Source organism: Geotrypetes seraphini, chromosome 16 (genome assembly GCF_902459505.1).
Source record: "Geotrypetes seraphini chromosome 16, aGeoSer1.1, whole genome shotgun sequence".
In the NCBI taxonomy this organism is placed as follows: Eukaryota; Metazoa; Chordata; class Amphibia; order Gymnophiona; family Dermophiidae; genus Geotrypetes; species Geotrypetes seraphini.
The window spans coordinates 45,180,147-45,202,184 of NC_047099.1; the positions used below are offsets into that span (position 1 = coordinate 45,180,147).

Consider the following 22,038-nt stretch of genomic DNA (forward strand, 5'->3'; position numbering starts at 1 on the left):
GCACCATCGCTCGATACAATGGCATGATGACTTCCCGTGTTCTGGTTGTTATGCCCTTCTTTATGATGCCAAGCATCCTGTTGGCTTTTTTCGAGGCTGCTGCGCACTGTGCAGATGGTAGCATGGAATATTGCTACACCTTGGGTTTTGGCCAGGTACTAGTGACCTGGATTGGGCACCGTGAGAACGGGCTACTGGGCTTGATGGACCATTGATCTGACCCAGTAATGCTATTCTTATGGCAGATGAAGTTCAACGTTGAGAAATTAAAGTACGTATTGCATCTGGGAAGCAGAAACCTGAGGTACAACTATACAATGGGAGGGATGTTAGTGAATGAGAGTACCCAAGAAAGGGACTTGGGGGTAATGGTGGACATGACAATGAAGTTGACGACACAGTGTGCAGCGGCCGCTAAGAGAGTGAATAGAATGCTAGGTATAATCAAGAAAGGTATTACAACCAGGATGAAAGAAGTTATCCTGCTGTTGTATCAGGCGATGGTGCACCCGCATCTGGAATACTGCATCCAATATTGGTCGCTGTACCTTAAGAAGGATATGGCGTTACTCGAGAGGGTTCAGAGGAGAGCGACACATCTGATAAAAGGGATGGAAAACCTTTCATATGCTGAGAGATTGGAGAAACAGGGTCTCTTTTCCCTAGAGAAGAGGAGACTTAGAGGGGATATGATAGAGACATAAGATCATGAGAGGCATTGAGAGAGTAGAGAGGGACAGATTCTTCAACCTTTCAAAAAAATAAAAGAACAAGAGGGCATTCGTAAAAGTTGACAGGGGACAGATTCAAAACAAATGCTAGGAAGTTCTTCTTTACCCAGCGTGTGGTGGACACCTGGAATGCGCTTCCAGAGGATGTAATAGGGCAGAGTACGGTACTGGGGTTTAAGAAAGGATTGGACAATTTCCTGCTGGAAAGGGGGATAGAAGGGTATAAATAGAGGATCACTACACAGGTCCTGGACCTGTTGGGCCGCCACGTGAGCCGGCTGCTGGGCATGATGGACCTCAGGTCTGACCCAGCAGAGGCATTGCTTATGTTCTTATGAAGTGAAGAGAGATAATGAGCGGCAGATGAGCGACTGCATTTGTAGGACAGTAAGAGGAGTTTGAATTGTATTCGGAAATGGATGGGATATTTCAAGTGGGGTTTCACTGACTTCTACAGGGGCATCAACACCTCCTTTCTTCTGTTGATTATGCCTCTCTCTACGCAGCCCAGTATCCTTCAGATCCTTATGCACCATCACCCTAAGATCTCTCTCCCTCTCTGGACATATCAGCTCTCACCTCCTAGCACATAAAGCGTCCTTGGACTTCTACTCCCCAAATGCATCACTCTGCATTAAATTTGAACTGCCAAACATGAAACCATTCTTATAAATTTATATCTCATTTCTCATGTTGTCCAATCCTTTGGTTGTAAATCTTCGGCAAATTTTCCTGCTCACCATTCAGCGATGTAAAACATAAATCAATCTACTCGAAATTCCATCATTCAAATGAGTGAACATGGAGACTCAATATTGAACATCCTGGGTCACATCGATGATCCATTTAGCCCAGGATCCTGTTTCTAACTGTGACCAATCCAAGTCACAAGTACCTGGCAGAAACCCAGAGTAGCAATATTCCATGCTACTGATCAAGTGCAAGCAGTGGCTTCCCCCATGTCTGTCTAAATAGCAGACTATGGACTTTTCCTCCAGCAACTTGTCCAAATCTTTTTTAAGCCCATCTATGCTAACCGCTATTACCACATCCACTGGCAATGAGTCCCAGAGCTTAACTATTCTTTGAGTGAAAAAATATTTTCTCTTATTGGTTTCCCTATAACTTCATTGAGTGTCCCCTAATGTTTGATGGAGTAAAATAAAATAAAAAATCTATCCACTTGTACCCGTTCTATACCACTCAGGATTTTGTAGACTTCAATCATATCTCGCCTCAACTATCTCATTTCCAAGAAGAGCCCTAACTTTTTTTGTCTTTCCTCATATGAGGAGTTCCAACCCCTTTATCACCTTGGTCGCTCTTCTTTGACCTTCTCTAATTCCACTGTATCTTTTTGAGAATTGAATGCAATACTCAAGGTGAGGTCACACCATGGAGTGATATAGAGGCTTTATAACATTCATAGTCTTATTTACCATCCATCCCAGGAAGAGCCCTAACATTTTTCGTCTTTCTTCATATGAGGAGTTCCAACCCCTTTATCACCTTGGTCGCTCTTCTTTGACCTTCTCTAATTCCACTGTATCTTTTTGAGAATTGAACGCAATACTCAAGGTGAGGTCACACCATGGAGTGATATAGAGGCTTTATAACATTCATATTCTTATTTACCATCCATCCCAGGAAGAGCCCTAACATCTTTCGTCTTTCCTCATATGAAGAGTTCCAACCCCTTTATCATCTTGGTCGCTCTTCTTTGACCTTCTCTAATTCCACTGTATCTTTTTGAGAATTGAACGCAATACTCAAGGTGAGGTCACACCATGGAGTGATATAGAGGCTTTATAACATTCATAGTCTTATTTACCATCCATCCCAGGAAGAGCCCTAACATCTTTCGTCTTTCCTCATATGAGGAGTTCCAACCCCTTTATCACCTTGGTCGCTCTTCTTTGACCTTCTCTAATTCCACTGTATCTTTTTGAGAATTGAATGCAGTACTCAAGGTGAGGTCACACCATGGAGTGATACAGAGGCTTTATAACATTCATAGTCTTATTTACCATCCCTTTTCTAAGAATTCCTAGTGTTCTTTTTTGGCTGCCGCCATACATTGATCACAAGGTTTCAGAGTATTGTCTACAATTTCTTTGGTGACAGCTCCAAAACTGTCAAATTTTTTCCCACAACAACTAAAAGTCTTTTTTTTCCAGCAGGTATTTGAATGACTTCGTTTGAATTCCTTGTATGATTGGTTATTTACAGTGCTCTTTTTAATTTTTGTATTTTAATTTAAAATTTTTTTAAATATCTTTCAAGTCACTCAGGATTGTAGATAGTGTAGGATACAATTTTTTTAATAAATAAAAAGAAGTATAAGCTGGGTCTCTTCTCTAGTTTGTCATAGTTACTCACCTAAATTTTCTTTTAGGATAGAAAGAAAAGGCCAATTAAATCAGACAAAATTACATCCTAGTTATTGTCCTAATAGGTGAAAGAATAAGAGATATTACCTTTTTCATTGCAGACGATCCGAGATCTAGGGAAGAAGATCCCAAAGATTAATATTGGTATTTATCTGATACAATTTCACAAAATGCCTAGTAACAAGGTGAGCCCATCTGCCCATAAATCTGCCCTTACTCCACTGGGGCTGTTTTTAAGGGGAGATTATTTTTACATGTGGAAGCAGTGAACTCACACTCTCGAAGCCTCCTCTTTTCTCATTCCCATAAAGGGCAGGAAATTGAAACATTCTGTTGTTGAACACTATCGAAGCTGATATTCTTCAAAAGTTTCAAGAATGTTCCAGAGAAGCATTTTGAAAGTGTTAAGAAATTTGATAATATTCATTGCTAAATTCATAAGCACATGCTACAGTTGAATTAGATAACTGTAATGGCATCTCTCCCCATCAGTTATGTGAGCTACCTCCTTACTGATTCAGTGGCATAGTGAGGGTGAGTATCTCTTTAATTTTCCCAGCGTGAGCAGCATTATGAACTTGCTACCCGCATCATATCGTCTCTCCCTCTGATGTCACTTCCTAGGCGTGGAACCCGGAAGTGACATCAGAGACAGCTAACAGCAATGCGGGCAGCAAGTTTGTGATGACTGCTCGTGCTGGGAAAATTAAAGTGGTTCGGGGGGGGGAGGGGTTGGGAAGAAGCAGGGGGCACCCTCACCAAGAAAGCGCCCAGGGTGGACCGTCCTCCCATTCAATGGGAAGGCTTACCTTGGACAGGTCTTCCACAGGCAGGCATCCTTCCAAGACATTCCTTATGAGCTGCTGATCTGCATCGACCGCACCGATAACCCTGGAAGAAAAGGCCTCTGCTCACACAGAAAAAAAAAGAGAGAGAGAGAGAGAGAGAAGAGATATATTACTGTTCTGTATACACGTTTTGGTTTTGCTTTGAAATGTCTCTCTAATGTGTGTTCTTAGCTGCTGTCAATTCCTGATGGTCATTGAGAGGTCAGTCTCTGCATGCGACCATCCCTCTTCAATCACTGAAGTACTGGCAAGTGCTGCCTTCTGTGACCTTAACATACACTGTGCCCTAGTGCCAGGATCCAATTCTACCAGTCATCTTCCTTGCCCTCTAGCTTGTGGATGGTCTTCTTGCCCCCTTTCCTCCCTGCCAGGAAAATTCTCCCTGGTGTCTCATGTAATACTGCTCTGACCCTTTCCAAAGGGACTCGCACATGCAAAAGCTGTCCAAAACTTGTAAAATCACCTCTTAAGTGCACTAACTAGCAGCTGAGATTACTTCTGGGGAGTTTTCCTGGGGTCATTTTCAAAGTGAAGCTGCCACATCTCTGAGAATTACATTACATTACATTAGTGGCTTCTATTCTGCCTGTACCTTACAGTTCTAGGCAGATTACAACAGAAGATAACTGGACATTTCCAGGAAAATTACAATTTAGGGAGCTGTTTATATAATTGAGACTTTGAGGAGAAATTACAAGAGAGGTAGAGACTTTGAGGGGGGAACTTTACAAGAGAGGGAATGGTCAAGGGGGAGAGTTAGTTTGAAGTCTGCAGTTAAAGGTACCCAGGGGCTTTAAGCAGATATTATTATTATTTTATTGATTTGATATACCAATTTTACCATCCAAGGATCAAAGCAGTATACATAAAAGTAAAAAGAAACCAAAATATTGAAAAGAATGCCAGTTCTCAATAGAAAAGGAACTACACTCAGCCACAATCATTCAAACAAACCCTCCCCCTAACCACAAAAATGCTAAGGTCGGCAATGAACTGTCTCAGCAAACCCGAATGCCAAACTAAACTAAACCTTTAAGCTTCTATACTGTATCTTCTTTATAAGGATAGAGCTCAACACGGATTACAAGAGTTTAAGAAAGGAAAATATAATAACAATTAGTGGTTATATAGAGAGCAGCTATAATAATTGGAAATAATTGGAAAAAGCCCAAATTACGGCAGCTGGACAGGAAAGTTATTCCAAAGCTCAGTAATTTTAAAGTAGAGAGATTTCCTTAATTTTCTGATACAGATAACACCTTTTAACGAGGGGAAAGATAATAAGCTTTTGGATAGATCTGGTAATATCAGGTCTTACAGAGTTCCAGGATAGAGGAATTAAAGGGAGAAGAGTGCCATGCAAGATCTTAAATGTTAGGTAGGCACATTTAAAGTAAACCCTAGAGATTACTGGAAGCCTGTGAAATTTTAACAAAAGTGGGGAAACATGATCATATTTTATTTATGCAAAGATCAACTTAGCTGCACTATTCTGGATCTGTTGAAGTCTTTGAAGACTTTTCTTGGTTAGACATAGATAATCCAACCTCAAAAGACTGATTGATTGTATGAGGACAACAAAATATTGGTGGTGGAAGCAGGATCTCACTTTTCTCAGCATATGGAGACTAAAGAAGCATTTTGTTTACCAGAGAATTAAGACAGAAACATAGAACATGATGGCAGAAAAGGGCCACGGCCCATCTAGTCTGCCCACACTAATGGCCCACCCCCTAACTACCTCCATGAAGAGATCCCACATGCCAATCCCATCTTTTCTTAAAATCTTGCACGCTGCTGGCCTCAATTACCTGTTGTGGAAGATTATTCCAGCGATCAACCACCCTTTCGATGAAGAAATATTTTCTGGTGTCGTCATGAAATTTCCCACCCCTGATTTTCAACGGATGCCCTCTTGTTGCCATGGGTCCTTTAAGGAAAAATAGATCCTCTTCCACCTCGATACGGCCTGTGACATATTTGAACGTCTCAATCATGTCTCCCCTCTCTCTCTGCGTTCCTCGAGTGAGTACAACTGCAACTTACCCAGTCGTTCCTCATACGGGAGATCCTTGAGTCCTGAGACCATCCTGGTGGCCATTTGCTGAACCGACTCAACTCTCCGCACATCTTTTTGATAATGTGGCCTCCAGAATTGTACACAGTATTCCAGATGGGGTCTCACCATGGATCTGTACAGCATTATGACCTCGGGCTTACGGCTGATGAAACTTCTACGGATACAGCCCATGATTTGTCTAGCCCTGGATGAAGCTTTCTCCACTTGATTGGCAGTCTTCATGTCTTCGCTAATGATCACCCCCAAGTCACGTTCTGCTACAGTCCTTGCTAGGATCTCACCATTTAGGGTGTAAGTCCTGCATGGATTTTTGCCGCCAAGGTGCATGACCTTGCATTTTTTGGCATTGAAACTTAGTTGCCAAGTCTTTGACCAATGCTCCAGCAGGAGTAGGTCCTGTCGGGCATTGAGCTTTTGTCGGGCACTGTGCTTTCATCTTTTGTGCGGTTGCCTACCATGTTGCATAGTTTGGCGTCATTGGCGAATAATGTAATTTTACCTCAAAGCCCCTCAGCCAAGTCTCTTACAAAGATGTTAAATAAGATCGGGCCCAAGACCGAGCCCTGCGGCACTCCGCTGATCACCTCCGTCGTATCAGAGAGGGTACCGTTTACCATTACCCTCTGAAGTCTACCTCTAAGCCAGTCCCTAACCCATGCGGTTAATATTTCACCCAGTCCCATCGAACCCATCTTGCTCAATAACATGCAGTGTGGGACACTATCAAACGCTTTGCTGAAGTCCAAGTACACGACGTCCAGGGACTCCCCTATATTCAGCTTTCTTGTTACCCAGTCAAAGAAGCTAATCAGATTTGATTGGCAGGACCTTCCCTTCATAAAACCCATGTTGATGGGGATCTCGTAGATTCTCCACGTTCAGGATCGTATCTAATTGGCGTTTGATTAGTGTTTCCATAAGTTTACTCACTATTGATGTGAGACTTACTGGTCTATAATTCTCAGCCTCCGTCCTGCATCCCTTTTTGTGGAGTGGAATGACGTTAGCCATTTTCCAATCCAACGGGACTCTTCCTGTACTTAGGGAGATTGAAGAGCTGGTTAATAACTTATACAACATCGAGACACTCACTAACAACCATGAAGAACCCACTCTTACCGCAAATACCTTAGCTAATTTCTTCATCTCCAAGATCCAAAAACTAAGAACTACTTTACCTACCTCGTCCAATCCCCTTGAGCTCTTTCCCATTCTTCCAGACACCGACATATTCAAACCAGACCAAGGGTCCAGAGCAGATCTAAATTGGAACCAATTCACAACACTCGACTGGAAAACCTTCAACAAACTCTACAATAAATATTCTAACTCCGTCTGCAAACTGGACACCTGTCCCCCAAACGTCATGAAAACTGCTCCGATCCACTTCAAAGCCAACATGCTAACCTGGGTTAACTTCCTACTTTCCTCAGGAAACTTCCCACCAGAGCAAGGCCATATTATGTTAACCCCAATCATAAAAAATGTGAAAGAACCCCCAAACGAAACCGGATGTTACATCAGAAAAAAACGAAAGGATGTGGGAGTGTCAAGGGGGGAGCGAGCAGACCTCGTGCAGCGGACCTTGGAAGCAAAGGGTATTTTTTGGCTCTGTCTCCGCATTTCTCCTCTCTTCCCCGCGATATCACATCCAGTCGAGTAAGTAACTAAACCGGCAGGGGGGCTGAGAATCGGCAGGGAGGGCTGAGAATTTGCAGGGGGGGCTGAGAATCAGCAGGGAGGGTTGAGAATCAGCAGGGAGAGCTGAGAATTGGCATGGGGGGGCTGAGAATCGGCAGGGGGTCTGAGAATCGGCAGGGGGGGCTGAGAATTGGCAGGGGGGGCTGAGAATCGGCAGGGGGGCTGGTGAGTCTTGGGGGCTGGGGATGGAAGCTGAAATTGGCAGGGGGACTGGGGATGGAAGCTGAAATCGGCACAAGGGCTGGGGATGGAAGCTGAAATTGGCAGGGGGGCTTGTGAGTCTTGGGGGCTGGGGATGGAAGCTGAGAATTGGCAGGGGGACTGGCGAGTCTTGAGGGCTGGGGATGGAAGCTGAGAATTGGCAGGGGGACTGGTGAGTCTTGGGGGCTGGGGATGGAAGCTGAGAATTGGCAGGGGCCTGGAAAAACTGAGAATCAGGCAGGGGGGCTGGGGAAACTTTGGGGATGCTGTGAATCTATGTTTCTAACTAATTTTACAGCTATGTTATAGTTTGGATGTTCCTGTTTTTGACATGATATTGTCTTGGTTAAATAAAATGTTTAAACTTAAAAAGCTGTGTCATTAACAGTGAATCGAATCGAAAAATCGATTCAACAGGGTGAATCGAATCGAATCAAAATATTTTTCTCTGAATCGGGCAGCACTAGAAAATATTAAGTAAGATGGGCCCAAGTACCGAGCCCTGGGGCACACCGCTAGTCACTTTCTCCCAGTCTGAGAACTTTCCACTTATGCCCACTCTCTGCTTTCTGTTCTCCAGCCATTTGCCTGTCCATCTTAGTATATCTCCCTCTATTCCATGGCTTTGTAGTTTCCTGAGAAGTCTTTCATGTGGAACCTGGTCGAACGCTTTCTGGAAGTCCAAGAATATTATGTCCATTGGTTCTCCACTATCAATTTGTTTGTTCATGGTCTCAAAAAATTGAAGTAAATTCGTCAAACATGATTTCCCTATCCTGAAGCTATGTTAACTGGCTCTCATCAGGTCATATTTATCCAAGTGCCGGACTATGCTATCTTTAATTAGTGCTTCAACCATCTTTCCAGGGAGTAAGACTCACAGGTCTGTAGTTGCCCAGTTCTCCTCTTAATCCTTTTTTGAAAATTGGCATGATATTCACTATCTTCCAATTGTCCGGTATCTGTCCAGTTCTAATTGACAGGTTGGCAAGTTTTTGCAATAGCTCTCCGATTTCAACCTTCAGTTCTTTTAAGACTCTCGGGTGAATTCCATCAGGTCCAGGGGATTTGTCGCTTTTAAGATTGTCGATCTGTTAGTATATCTGGTCCAAGTCCACTTGTTCCCAACGAACATCTTTGACTGAGGTATTGTAGTCAGTAAGGTCGAGAAAGCTAATGATATGAAGAGTGCGCCCCTTTTCATGGGTTGGAGAGGTCTTAAGAGAGGGGAAACCCAGGGAGGTGAGAAAATTGTTGAATTCAGTCATGTCCTTGCTAGTGTTGTCATCTAGATGGAGATTGATATCATCAATCAGTAATCTTTGAAATTTTAGGAAAGCGCTTGTTATGATCTCAAAAACAAGTTCAGAGGATTTTTTCCAGGGAATTGGAGGACAGTATAACAACAAAATACCCAATGGGTGACGATGGAACTCATTGCTGACAGTAGCTAGCATATATTCTAATGATGTATCATTTCCCTTTTTGAGAAGCTGAACATCGAAGAATGATTTAAAGAGGAGTGCCAGGCCGCCTCCTTTCCGTTAGTTTCTGGAAGAAAAAAGACTTTGGTAACCTTGGGAGAAGAGCTCATTTTGTGTAAATAAATCATCTTTTGTGATCCAGGATTCAGTAATGCACAGGAATCCAGGATTGAGATCCCCTAGTAAATCATAATACTTGAGTCTTGTTGCATGCCGATCTAACATTGCAATATAATATTGGGACTGGAGTGAGAGAGTCAGAGGCAAAACTGGGCAGGTTGGTAGTAGGTACAGACTTTAGAGAGGCGTATTAACAACTTGAGTTTTTTTTTGTTTTTTTTAGAACAATAGTTTCTGGTGCGCACCAGTACGGGGATTCTAAGACCAGGACAGGTCTCACTAACACTAGTAAAGCCAGATACATTGGGGAAAAGAGATTTCGTCCAATGAGTAGTATTGATAAATGGGCAGAGTAAGAGAAAAAGGGACCAAAATGGGGGCTCCATGATGAAAATTAGCGGAAGCCACAGGGACTAGTCTGGAACTGCTCGATAACAAATTATAGAATAGATGAGTTAGTTGGTTCCAGAGGCACAGTAAAAAAACATTAAAAGTAAAATCCCTTTTTAAAGGGCTGAAGAACAGCTGAGCAGTCCTTGGGGGCGGAGCCAAAGGCCCCAAAATTGTTTCTGGTGGTTGGGTTGGCAAGGCAGGGAGGGAAGATGGCGGGTCCCTTCCTCTTTGCTCTGCCGGCTGAAGAATGCCCATATCAATCTCTGGGTTCAGATGATGAGAGAATGAAAAAAATGAAGCGGGAGAATGGTTGCTCAGTTCAGATAAGACCAGGGAGGGAATTCCAAGGTATGGTGCAAGAAAAGTAAAAGCAGAACGTCTAGTTGATTTCAGGGTTAGGCAGAGCCAGACTGTTTGAATCTCGTGAGCGGAGGGCAGGTGCTGGGGTAGGTGATGACATCTCATCACCCATCATCCATACTCTGACACCCACTGGAGATCTTTTATAAAGTGTTTTCCCAGAGTGAAGCATGGACGTAAACATCACATGTACTGCAACCTTGAACCTCATTTGTGCTTCTGGGACTAAACGGGCGATGCTGTCATGCACAAATAGAGGCCCTGATCCTATAAAAGCCACCTATCTTTAGGTGCCTAGATAGGAGTGGCATACCTAGCCTATTTTGGTGCCTAATTTAATTTTTTAATTGGCTCAATCAGCAGGGTTAATTGAACAGTGCCATTAAAAAACAATAAAAAAAACAACTCGTATTTTCGGGTAGGTGCCTAACTCGATAGGTGCCATGTAGGCATCTACACTGAGGTGCCTACCCGAAAAGTATGAGTGGTAGGGGTGAAGTTTGCGCATGGTCACACAGCAGCATCAAAGCAATGCAAATTTGCAATTGAGTAATGATATTACATTACATTACATTACATGCTTATATTCCGCCTGTACCTTGCGCTCATTGGCACCCTTTTAACATCCCCCCCACCTCAGTGCTGTTCAATGGCTTATTCTAGTATCGTACCTTAGAAGCATTTGGCAGGCTTTGCAAGAAGCCGTCTCTTCAAAGGAAAACATCTGGAATTCATGGCCATTAGCAGTAGCATCACATGGATAAATATTAGATCTGCACAAAAAGAAACCAGAGCTTAAAGATTTGTATTAAACTGCTTCCGAAGAAGGCAGAAAACCAAGAGATGTACACATCAGGGTGTGGTGCGGGTTATGAGCAACACCTTTGGAACTGTTATCCCCGTTTTGCTAGGGCTGGGTTGTCACTGGCAATGACATTCTGTCATGACTATCAAGCAAAAACAAGAAGAGAAAAACCGAGCATTTCATGGTTTGTAATTTGCTGATAATGGTGCACACACACACTTCACTGATAAGGGAAAAGCAGCACACACATAAACCTTTGCACATATGCAAACTTATGCATGGGCACACCCTCCTCCTGAAGCTCTCTTCCACCTAGTGCACCCTCCTGAAGCACTCTTCCCCCTTTCCACATAGCGCACCCTCCTCCTGAAGCACCCTTCCACCGAGCATGTCCTCCTTCTGAAACACTCTTCTCCCTTCCCACCTTGCATTCCCTCCTTCTGAAGACATTGAGAATATCACTTTGCGTGGAGACACAGTATTGTTAGGAGACTTCAATATGCCTGATATGGATTGGAACAGCGGCAGCAGGAAGCTATTAACCTCTATAAAGGGAGCGAGACTCAGACAAATGGTATTAGAGCCCACTAGGGATCGGGAGATACTAGACCTAATACTCACCAACGGAGAAAGTGTCACAGAGGTCTCGGTAGGCGATACGTTGGCCTCCAGTGACCACAACATGATATGGTTCAACCTCAGGAAAGGTTTCACTAAATCAAGCACATCAACCAAGGTCCTCAACTTTAAGGGCACAAACTTCAAAAGCATCGGGCACTGCAAAACCATGCCGAAACAGATAATGTAGAGGTAATGTGGTCAACTCTGAAATCAACCTTACACGAAGCAACCAACCGCTACGTCAAATCAGTAAGTAAATGGCAAAGAAACAATAGACCACAGTGGTTCTCTGCGGAGATCTCAGACCCCATAAAAAAGAAGAAAAGAGCGTTCATCATCTACAAACAATCAGGGAAGCAAGAATCCAAGGAAGACTATCTGGCCAAGTCTAAAGCGGTCAAAACGGCAGTCAGGGAGACCAAACTCTGAATGGAGGAGAACCTTGCGAAGAACATCAAGAAGGGCGATAAATCCTTCCGGTATATTAGTGACAGAAAAAGAAACACAGATGGGATAGTACGCCTTAGGAAACCCGATGGGGACTATGTAGAATCGGACTCCGACAAAGCCAAACTTTTATGTGAATACTTCTGCTCGGTCTTCACTTGCGAGGCGCCGGGATCTGGCCCTCAGCTGCCGACGAGGGAAAACTCTGAAGACCTGTTTCGAAATTTCGAGTTTACGCCCAGCAGTGTCTACGAGGAGTTATCAAGACTCAAGGTGAACAAAACTATGGGACCGGACAAACTACACCCCAGGGTGCTCAGGGAGTTGAGTGACGTCCTGGCTGAACCGTTATCCGCTCTCTTCAATCTTTCCCTAAGTACAGGAAGAGTCCCGTTGGATTGGAAAATGGCTAACGTCATTCCACTCCACAAAAAGGGATGCAGAACGGAGGCTGAGAATTATAGACCGGTGAGTCTCACATCGATAGTGAGTAAACTTATGGAAACACTAATCAAACGCCAATTGGATACGAGCTTGAACGAGGAGAATCTACGAGATCCCCATCAACATAGTTTTATGAAGGAAAGGTCCTGCCAATCAAATCTGATCAGCTTCTTTGACTGGGTAACAAGAAAGCTGGATATAGGGGAGTCCCTGGACGCCGTGTACTTGGACTTCAGCAAAGCGTTTGATAGCGTCCCACACCGCAGGTTATTGAGCAAGATGGGTTCGATGGGACTGGGTGAGATATTAACCATATGGTTATGGACTGGCTTAGTAGTAGACTTCAGAGGGTAGTGATAAACGGTACCCTTTCCGATACGGCGGAGGTGATCAGCGGAGTGCCGCAGGGCTCGGTCTTGGGCCAGATCCTATTTAACATCTTCGTAAGAGACTTGGCTGAGGGGCTTTGAGGTAAAATTACATTATTCGCCAATGACGCCAAACTATGCAACATGGTAGGCAATTGCACAACAGATGAAAGCACAGTGCCCGACAAAAGCTCAATGCCCGACAGTATGACGCAGGACCTACTCCTGCTGGAGCATTGGTCAAAGACTTGGCAACTAAGTTTCAATGCCAAAAAATGCAAGGTCATGCACCTTGGCGGCAAAAATCCATGCAGGACTTACACCCTAAATGGTGAGATCCTAGCAAGGACTGTAGCAGAACATGACTTGGGGGTGATCATTAGCGAAGACATGAAGACTGCCAATCAAGTGGAGAAAGTTTCATCCAGGGCTAGACAAATCATGGGCTGTATCCGTTGAAGTTTCGTCAGCCGTAAGCCCGAGGTCATAATGCTGTACAGATCCATGGTGAGACCCCATCTGGAATACTGTGTACAATTCTGGAGGCCACATTATCAAAAAGATGTGCGGAGAGTTGAGTCGGTTCAGCGAATGGCCACCAGGATGGTCTCAGGACTCAAGGATCTCCCGTATGAGGAACGACTGTGTAAGCTGCAGCTGTACTCACTCGAGGAACGCAGAGAGAGAGGGGAGACATGATCGAGACGTTCAAATACGTCACAAGCCGTATCGAGGTGGAAGAGGATCTCTTTTTCCTTAAAGGACCCACGGCAACAAGAGGGCATCCGTTGAAAATCAGGGGTGGGAAATTTCATGGCGACACCAGATAATATTTCTTCACTGAAAGGGTGGTTGATCGCTGGAATAGTCTTCCACAACAGCTAATTGAGGCAAACAGCGTGCCAGATTTTAAGAAAAGATGGGATTGGCATGTGAGATCTCTTCATGGAGGGAGTTATGGGGTGGGCCATTAATGTGGGCAGACTAAATGGGCCATGGCCCTTTTCTGCCGTCATGCTCTATGTTTCTATGTTTACTCTTCCCCCTCTCCACCTAGCGCACCCTCCTTCTGAAACTCTCTTCCTCCCTTCCACCTAGTTTGCCTTCCTTCTGAAACACTATTCCCCTTTTCCACCTAGCGCACCCTCCTTCTCAAACCGTGCACTCTGTTAACAGAAACTGACCTAAATAAAATTAAAATGTTCCTAAATGGCACAGGAAATAACTCAAAATGAAAATCTGGCTATCCAATCGCACATTATACATAGAACATAACTGAGACATTCAGACTGGGATAGAAACATAGAAAATGACAGCAGAAAAGGGCATCGGCCCATCAAGTCTGCCCACTCTAATGACCCACCCCCCAACTTCACCCCCCAAGAGATCCCACATGCCTATCCCATCTTCTCTTAAAATCTGGTACGCTGCTGGCCTCGATCACCTGTAATAGAAGTTCATTCCAATGATCAACCACCCTTTCGGTGAAGAAATACTTCCTGATGTCACCATGAAAATTCCCGCCCCTGATTTTCAGTGGATGCCCTCTTGAAGCCGTGGAACCTTTAAGAAAGAAGATATCATCTTCCACCTTGATACGGCCTGTGATATATTTAAACGTCTCAATCATGTCTCCTCTCTCTCTAAGTTCCTCGAGTGAGTATAGCTGCAATTTACTCAGCCTTTCCTCATATGGGAGATCTCTGAGTCCCGAGACCATCCTGGTGGCCATTCATTGAACTGACTCAACTCTCAGCACATCTTTTTGGTAATGTGGCCTCCAGAATTGTACACAGTATTCCAGATGAGGTCTCACCATGGATCTGTACAATGGCATTTTCACTTCGGGCTTCCGGCTGACAAAACTTCTGCAGATACAACCCATCATCTGTCGAGCCTTGGAAGAAGCCTTCTCCACTTGATTAGCAGTTTTCATATCTTCACTAATGATCACTCCTAAATCTCGTTCCGCTGTAGTCCTAGCTAAGGTCTCACCATTTAGGGTGTAAGTTCTGCACGGATTTCTACTGTCAAGGTTCATGACCTTATATTTTTTAGCATTGAAGCTTAGCTGCCAAGTCGAGGACCAATGTCCCAGTAAGAGTAAATCACGCGACATACTGTCGGGAAAAGTGCTTTTACCTACTATGTTGCATAGTTTGGCGTCATCGACGAATAATGTTATTTTACCTTGAAGCCCCTGAGTCAGGTTGCCTATGAATATGTTAAAGAGGATTGGGCCCAAGACCGAGCCCTGCGGCACTCCACTGTCACCCTCAACGTTTCAGAGAGGGTACCGTTAACCACCACCCTCTGAAGTCTACCGCTTAGCCAGTCATTAACCCATGCAGTTAATGTTTCTCCTAATCCCATCAAATTCATCTTGCTCAACAGTCTGTGGTGTGGGACGCTATCAAAACCTTTACTGAAGTCCAAGTACACGACGTCCATGGACTCCCCCATATCCAGCTTTCTTGTTACCCAGTCAAAGAAGCTGATTAGATTGGAATGGCAGGACCTTCCCTTTGTGAATCCATGTTGATGGTGATTCCGTAAATTCTCCTCGTTCAAGATCGTATCCAATTTCTGCTTAATTAGTGTTTCCATGAGTTTACTCACTATTGATGTGAGACTCACTGGTCTGTAATTTGCAGACTCCATCCTGCAACCCTTTTTGTGGAGTGGAATGACGTTAGCTGTCTTCCAATCCAGCGGGACTCTTCCTGTACTCAGGGAAAGATTGAGACCACGGATAACGGTTCCGCCAGGACATCACACAACTCTCTAAGCACCCTGGGGTCCCATGGCTTTGTTCACTTTGAGTTTTGATAGCTCACAGTAGACACTGCTGGGTGTAAACTCGAAATTCTGAAATGGGTCTTCTGAGCTTTGCCTTGACTGCAACTGTGGACCGGACCCCGGCGCCTCGCAGGTAAAGACTGAGCAGAAGTATTTATTTAGTAGTTCGGCTTTATCAGAATCCGATTCTACATAATTCCCGTCCGGTTTCCTAAGGGTACTATCCCATCTGTATTTCTTTTTCTGTCACTAATGTACCTGAAGAAGGATTTATCCCCTTTCTTAATGTTCTTTGCTAGATTCTCTTCTATTCGAAGTTTGGCCTCTCTGACTGCTGTTTTGACAGCTTTAGACCTGGCCAGATAGTATTCTTTTGCCTCCCTTTTTCCTGATCGTTTGCAGGAAATAAATGCTTTTTTCTTTTCTTTCACGAGGTCCGAGATCTCTGCAGTGAACCACTGGGGTTTATTGTTTCTCCGTTGTTTGCTTACTGTTTTTATATAGCGGTTTGTAGCTTCGTGTAGGGTAGATTTCAGGGTTGACCACATAGCCTCTACATCATCGGTTTCAGCTTGATTTTGCAGCGCCCGATGGACGAAATCTCCCATTCGTTTGAAGTTAGTGTCCCAAAAGTTGAGGACCTTTGTTGCTGTGTTTGATCTAGTGAAACCTTTCCTGAGGTTGAACCATACCATGTTGTGGTCGCTGGAGACTAGCGTATCGCCTACCAAAACCTCTGAGACGCTTTCTCTGTTGGTGAGTACCAGGTCCAGTATCGCCTGATCCCTAGTGGGCTCCAATACCATTTGTTAGAGTCGTGCTCCTTTTATGGAGTTCAATAGCCTTTTGCTACCGCTGGTTGTAGCGGAAAGTGTGTTCCAATCTACATCGGGCATGTTGAAGTCCCCTAACAGTACTGTGTCCCTATGCATAGTGATGTTCTCTATGACTTCGATTAATTTTATATCCTTGTCTTCTTGTTGTCTTGGAGGTCTGTATACCACACCAAGATACAGGCATTTGTCGTTTCCCCTGGCCAGGTTCACCCAGAGGGATTCCACGGTGTACTTGACATCTGTGATTCTGGTAGCTTTGATGTCTTCTTTAGTATATAGTGCTACCCCTCCACCTAACTTGCCCTCTCTGTCTCGACGTAAGTTGTAACCTGGTATAGCCATATCCCACCCATGAGAGTCCGTGAGCTAAGTCTCGGATATCGCCACCACGTCTAGGTCGGCGTTCCTTATTTCCATTTCCAATTCCAGAATTTTATTGCCTAAGCTGTGTGCATTAACATACATAGCCCTTCATACCTTATGTTTGCTAAGTTCCTGTGGAGGATCTCCCGCCTGAGTTAGTGTGACTCCTGTAGAATTGTTTTCAATGTGTGTACTTACCTCGGACTCAGAAATGGAGTTTTGACTTACCTCTCCAGGATAGTTACTTACTGCGCTGGTACCCTCCCCCAACTTACCTAGTTTAAAGCCCTACGAAGTAGGCGGGCTAGTCGATGTCCGAAGACGTTCTTACCTCTTCTGGTCAGGTGGAGTCCGTCTGGTCCCTGAAGTCCCTGCAGTGCCTCTCCATGGTTCAGGAATCCGAAGTTCATCTCCTTGCACCATCCGTGTAGCCACTCGTTAGTCCTCTGGATACGCTCTTTCCTGGCTCTCCCCTTGCCTCTTACTGGGAGGATTGAGAAGACCACCTGCACTCCCATCCGCCTCAGCTTCTCACCCAGGGCTCCAAAGTCTTTAGGTATATTCTCCGGGGTATTCCTGGCAGCGTCGTTCGTTCCGACATGGATGAGAAGCATGGGGAAATGGTCTTGGGGCTGGATAAGTCTGTCTAGGCAGGCGGTGACATCTCGGATCCTGGCTCCAGGTAGACAGCAAACCTCTCTTGATTGTATATCCGGTCTGCAAATTGGTCCCTCGGTGCCCCTCAGCATGGAGTCCCCAATGACTACCACTCTGTGCTTCTTCGGGGGGGGGGGGGGGAGGGCTGATCAGTTGCTGTATGTTGGACATCTTCCTGTACCACATTGGTAGTTCCCTCCTGTAAAATCTGGAATCTGTTCCTCAGGGTGATTTGTGGGGTTGATGTGAAACTGCCCTGTTTGCAAGAAAAAGAAGAAGAAGAAGAAACTGAAAAGGGGGGGGGTCTTCTATGGTTGCCTGAGGAGGAGGTTACCAGCTGCCAGGAGTCATCATCTCCAGCCATTTCCTGTACCCAATCGTTGGTTCCAAAGCTGAAGGTTTGGTCAGTTTGGGCGTCCCGAGGATGGTCTTGTCTTGCGCCTGCTTGGTGATTTGGGACAGCTCCTGGATGACTCCGTCGATGAAGGCCTCATCTTCCTGGATGCTTCTCAGGCGCTTCACCTCCTCCCTTAGGCTCCTCAGTTCCTGTAAGATGTCTCCGTCTAGCTGGCTCACCTCCTCTGTCTGCTTAGAGACTGTAGTGTACTGCTGGGTGATGGCCTTGGTCTGTACAGAGTCCTCTATCCACCGTCCTGGGTCATCCTCCGCCTGTACATGGGCCGTGGCCACCCCCTGGATCCCTTCGGTGACTGGAATGCCGGTCTTGATTGTAGTCTTGGTGCTTCTTGTTCTCCCTGCCATTTCAAGTTGTTGTATAGGTCTGACTGCTTGTTAGTTAGTTAGAAAAGTGTGCCTGTTAGATAGTTTGAGAGTTTGAAAGATTAGGGTGTCTGTTAAGGTCTGTCTGCTATATAGCTAGAGAGGTCTGCCTACTTGTTAGTGAGCTAGAAAGGTCTGCCTGTTAGTTAGTTAGAAAAGTCTGCCTGTTAGATAGTTTGAAGGATTAGGGTGTCTGATAATGTCTGCCTGCTATATAGTTAGAGAGGTCTGCCTGCTTGTTAGTGAGCTAGAAAGGTCTGCCTGTTGGAAAGTTTTAAAGATAGATGGATAGTCTTAAGAGATAGCTTGAAAGTTAATTAGTTAGTTGAGTCCTTACCTTGGTGGTATTCTGGAGCCCCTAAATATAAAGATTCGGCCCTCCTAGAGGCCCTTCTTGAGGCCCTTCGCAAAGGTGCTCTCGCTAAGGCGAGCGCCTTTGCCATTCGCCGAACAGCTGCGTGCCGTTGGCTCCTCCCCTTATATGGGGGAGTTCGGCTGATGATGTCGGGGGTAGGCTGAGTTATCTCTCGCCTCTTCTCCTCGACTGCTCGGTCCGCTGACTCTGCTCCTCTCCGCTCTACTTTACTATCACCCTCTGCCTCCTCCGATCTCTCTGCTCCACTCTCCACAATCACCCTCTGTCTCTTCTGCTATCACCCTCTGTCTCCTCCACTATCACCCTCTGTCTCCTCCGATCTCTCTGCTCCACGTGCTCTGGTTTAGCTAGGCACAGCTCTGCCTAACTTCCTGCCACTGGCCTGAGTGCTGTCCCCAACAAGTTCCTCGCAATTGGCTCCTCCCCTTATATGGGGAGTTCGGCTGATGACGTCGGGAGGTAGGCGGAGTTATCTCTTGCCTCTTCCTCTCGACTCTCCTCGGTCCTCTGACTCTGCTCCTTTCCGCTCTATTTACTATCACCCTCTGCCTCCTCCGATCTCTCTGCTCCACTCTCCGCAATTACCCTCTGTCTCCTCTGATCTCTCTGCTCCGCTCTCTGCAATCACCCTCTGTCTCCTCCGATCTCTCTGCTCCGCTCTCTGCAATCACCCTCTGTCTCCTCTGCTCTCTCTGCTCCATGTGCTCAGGTTTAGCTAGGCACAGCTCTGCCTAATTTCCTGCCGCTGGCCTGAGTGCTGTCCCCAACAAGTTCCTTGCCGTTGGCTCCTCCCCTTATATGGGGGAGTTCGGCTGATGATTTCAGGGGAGTAGGCGGAGTTATCGCTTGCCTCTTCCCCTCAACTCTGCTCGGTCCGCTGACTCTGCTCCTCTCCACTCTACTTTACTATCACCCTCTGTCTCCTCCGATCTCTCTGCTCCGCTCTCCGCAATCACCCTATGTTTCCTCCGCTCTCTGCAATCACCCTCTGTCTCCTCCGCTCTCTCTGCTCCACGTGCTCGGGTTTAGCTAGGCACAGCTCTGCCTAACTTCCTGCTGCTGGCCTGAGTGCTGTCCCCCTTGGTTGGGCTGAGAACTTGGTTGGGCTGAGAACTTTTCAGCAGTCCCTCATAAAGCTAGTACTGTCCGATACCATCACCAACCTGTGGCTGATGTATTTTACGAAATTTACACTAGTGGAAATATGCTGCTGTTAAAAATACAAAAATCATTATTTCTTCTCATGTAGCCACCATATATAGTGCAGGGTTCATGCTTGAAAACCATTTTATTTGCAAAATAGTCCTTTACAGCAGTTTCTACGACAGCAGTCTCAGGGAAAACAACCCTGGTACAGACATCCAAAAATATGCTCACTAGTGCTGCCCAATTCAGGAAAAAATATTTTAATTCGATTCAGCCTATTGAATTGATTTTTTAATTCGATTCGATTTTCCTGCACAATTTGGTTATTTTTTTTCCAAACACCCTGGTGAGTTTATTTTATAGCCACTTCACCCCCTTTGCCCTCTCCTACCCACACTGGTGCTGTGGTGTAAACAAAACAAACAAACAAAAAAAGACTTTTCTTCTCTCTGTTAAATCCTAGCTCACGTTCACCAGCTCTGGCAAGATACAAATTTCAAATCTGACACATTGTAATCACAAAACAAAAAATAAAATTATTTTTTTACCTTTTGTTGTCTGATCATTTTTCAATCATATTGGTCCCAGGTTCTGCAACAAACGTCTTCTGATAACTTGCTTGCCAGGGTCTCTTGCCCATTTGTCGTTTTCTTCTTTCTCCGTGGTAACCATCCATCTTCCATTTCCCTTCGCTCCCCTGGAGGTCTGGCATCTTTCCTTTTTTTCCGCCTCTATTCCCAAAGCTGCAGCGATGGACCCTACCATATCCAGATCCACCATCTCTCCTTTTCTCAACTACCCTTTCATCCAGCATCTCTCTTTCCCCACCAGCTCTTCCTTTCTCTTTCTAACTACCCTCCTATCCAGTATCTCTATCCCCACACACACACCATCCCTTGTGTCCAACTTCTCTCCCTTTCTGTTCCTTCCCTCCCTAAATCCCATACATCTCTCTCCCTCTCCTGTTTTTAGATCCATTATTTCTTCTATCCCTCCCCCATCTCCCCTCTCCAAGATCTCCCCCAAGTCCATCTCCACCATCCATCTTTCCCCCTCCACCAAGTTCATTTCTTCCATCCATCTTCTCCCCATCTCTCCCTCCCCAGTCCACCAACTCCCCCAATTCCTTCTCCCCCCCTCCACCAAGTTAATTTCTCCCATCTCTCCTCCAGTCCACCAACTCCCCCAAGTCCATCTCCCCTTTCCCTCCATCTACCTTTATTTTGACGTTACAACATGTTGCCAGTGGCAGTAGTTATTTAGCAATCTACTCCTGCTACCACTCCTTGTGTCTTCTCTCCACTGCGGCTCGCCCTCAGTGAAAACTTCCTGTTTCTGCTTGGGCGGCCAAATGGAGAGAAGACGTCTGGAGTAGCGGCAGGGTAGTGAATTGCATTCGCTACTGCTGCTTTTGCCTGGCCAGGGAGGAGAGGAGAACTACTAATGCCCGGGAAGGAGAGAGCCTTGCTGCCGCCGATCTGCACGCAGAGACCTGTTCGGGATTTCCCTCTGCCACCAGAGTCCTTGCTTCGTTGTAACTTCCGGTTTTGCAAAACCGGAAGTTACATCAGAAGCAAGGACTCTGGTGGCAGAGGGAAAGCCCAAATGGGTCTCTACCAAGGGGGCCGACGAATCAGTAAGTCCAAATCGATTCACCTGAAGTGAATCAGTGAATCAATTCGAATCGGGCAGCACTAATGCTCACATCTGATGCCAACAGAGAGAACTGTCTAAAAGTCATGTAGGAATGCAGGAGAATGAAGCAGCTTTTTCACAAATTACATTGAAAAAATGACCACCACAGATCCAGCAGCTTTCACATAATGGAATGGTGATTTCTCTACGTCCATGTGTAGCTGCCCCCTTTTACAAATTACAGGTGTGTGTAACTGCTGCAGCATTTTTAATTTGATTTCATTTTGGAGATTGAATTAAATTATATGCATTTAAGGAGAATGACTTAACTTATGGTGGAAAGACCTGGCCAGAATGAGCACTTTTTAAAGCCTGTGTAGGTCTTTGAGCTGATCTAATTCCCGACATGGGAATTTTCCCCCATACATGCTGCTTTTCCGGAAAACCATATTA

At 45.3% G+C, this 22,038-nt stretch overlaps 1 protein-coding gene across 5 annotated transcripts in view; it reads right to left on the reverse strand.

Moving 5' to 3' along the window:
* Positions 1-22,038, reverse strand: part of VAV1 (vav guanine nucleotide exchange factor 1) — a 141,390-nt gene that overhangs the window by 49,427 nt on the left and 69,925 nt on the right. For all 5 annotated transcript variants that reach the window (XR_004537287.1, XM_033925316.1, XM_033925317.1 and 2 more), the window contains exons 16-18: positions 10,980-11,081; positions 3,931-4,028; positions 3,209-3,234 (exon numbers count right to left, since the gene is read on the reverse strand). Coding sequence is in view for 4 of the 5 variants with exons in the window: in XM_033925316.1 (XP_033781207.1) it covers positions 3,209-3,234; positions 3,931-4,028; positions 10,980-11,081 (226 nt within the window). In the remaining variant the exon portion in view is untranslated. The remainder of the gene's footprint in view (positions 1-3,208; positions 3,235-3,930; positions 4,029-10,979; positions 11,082-22,038) is intronic.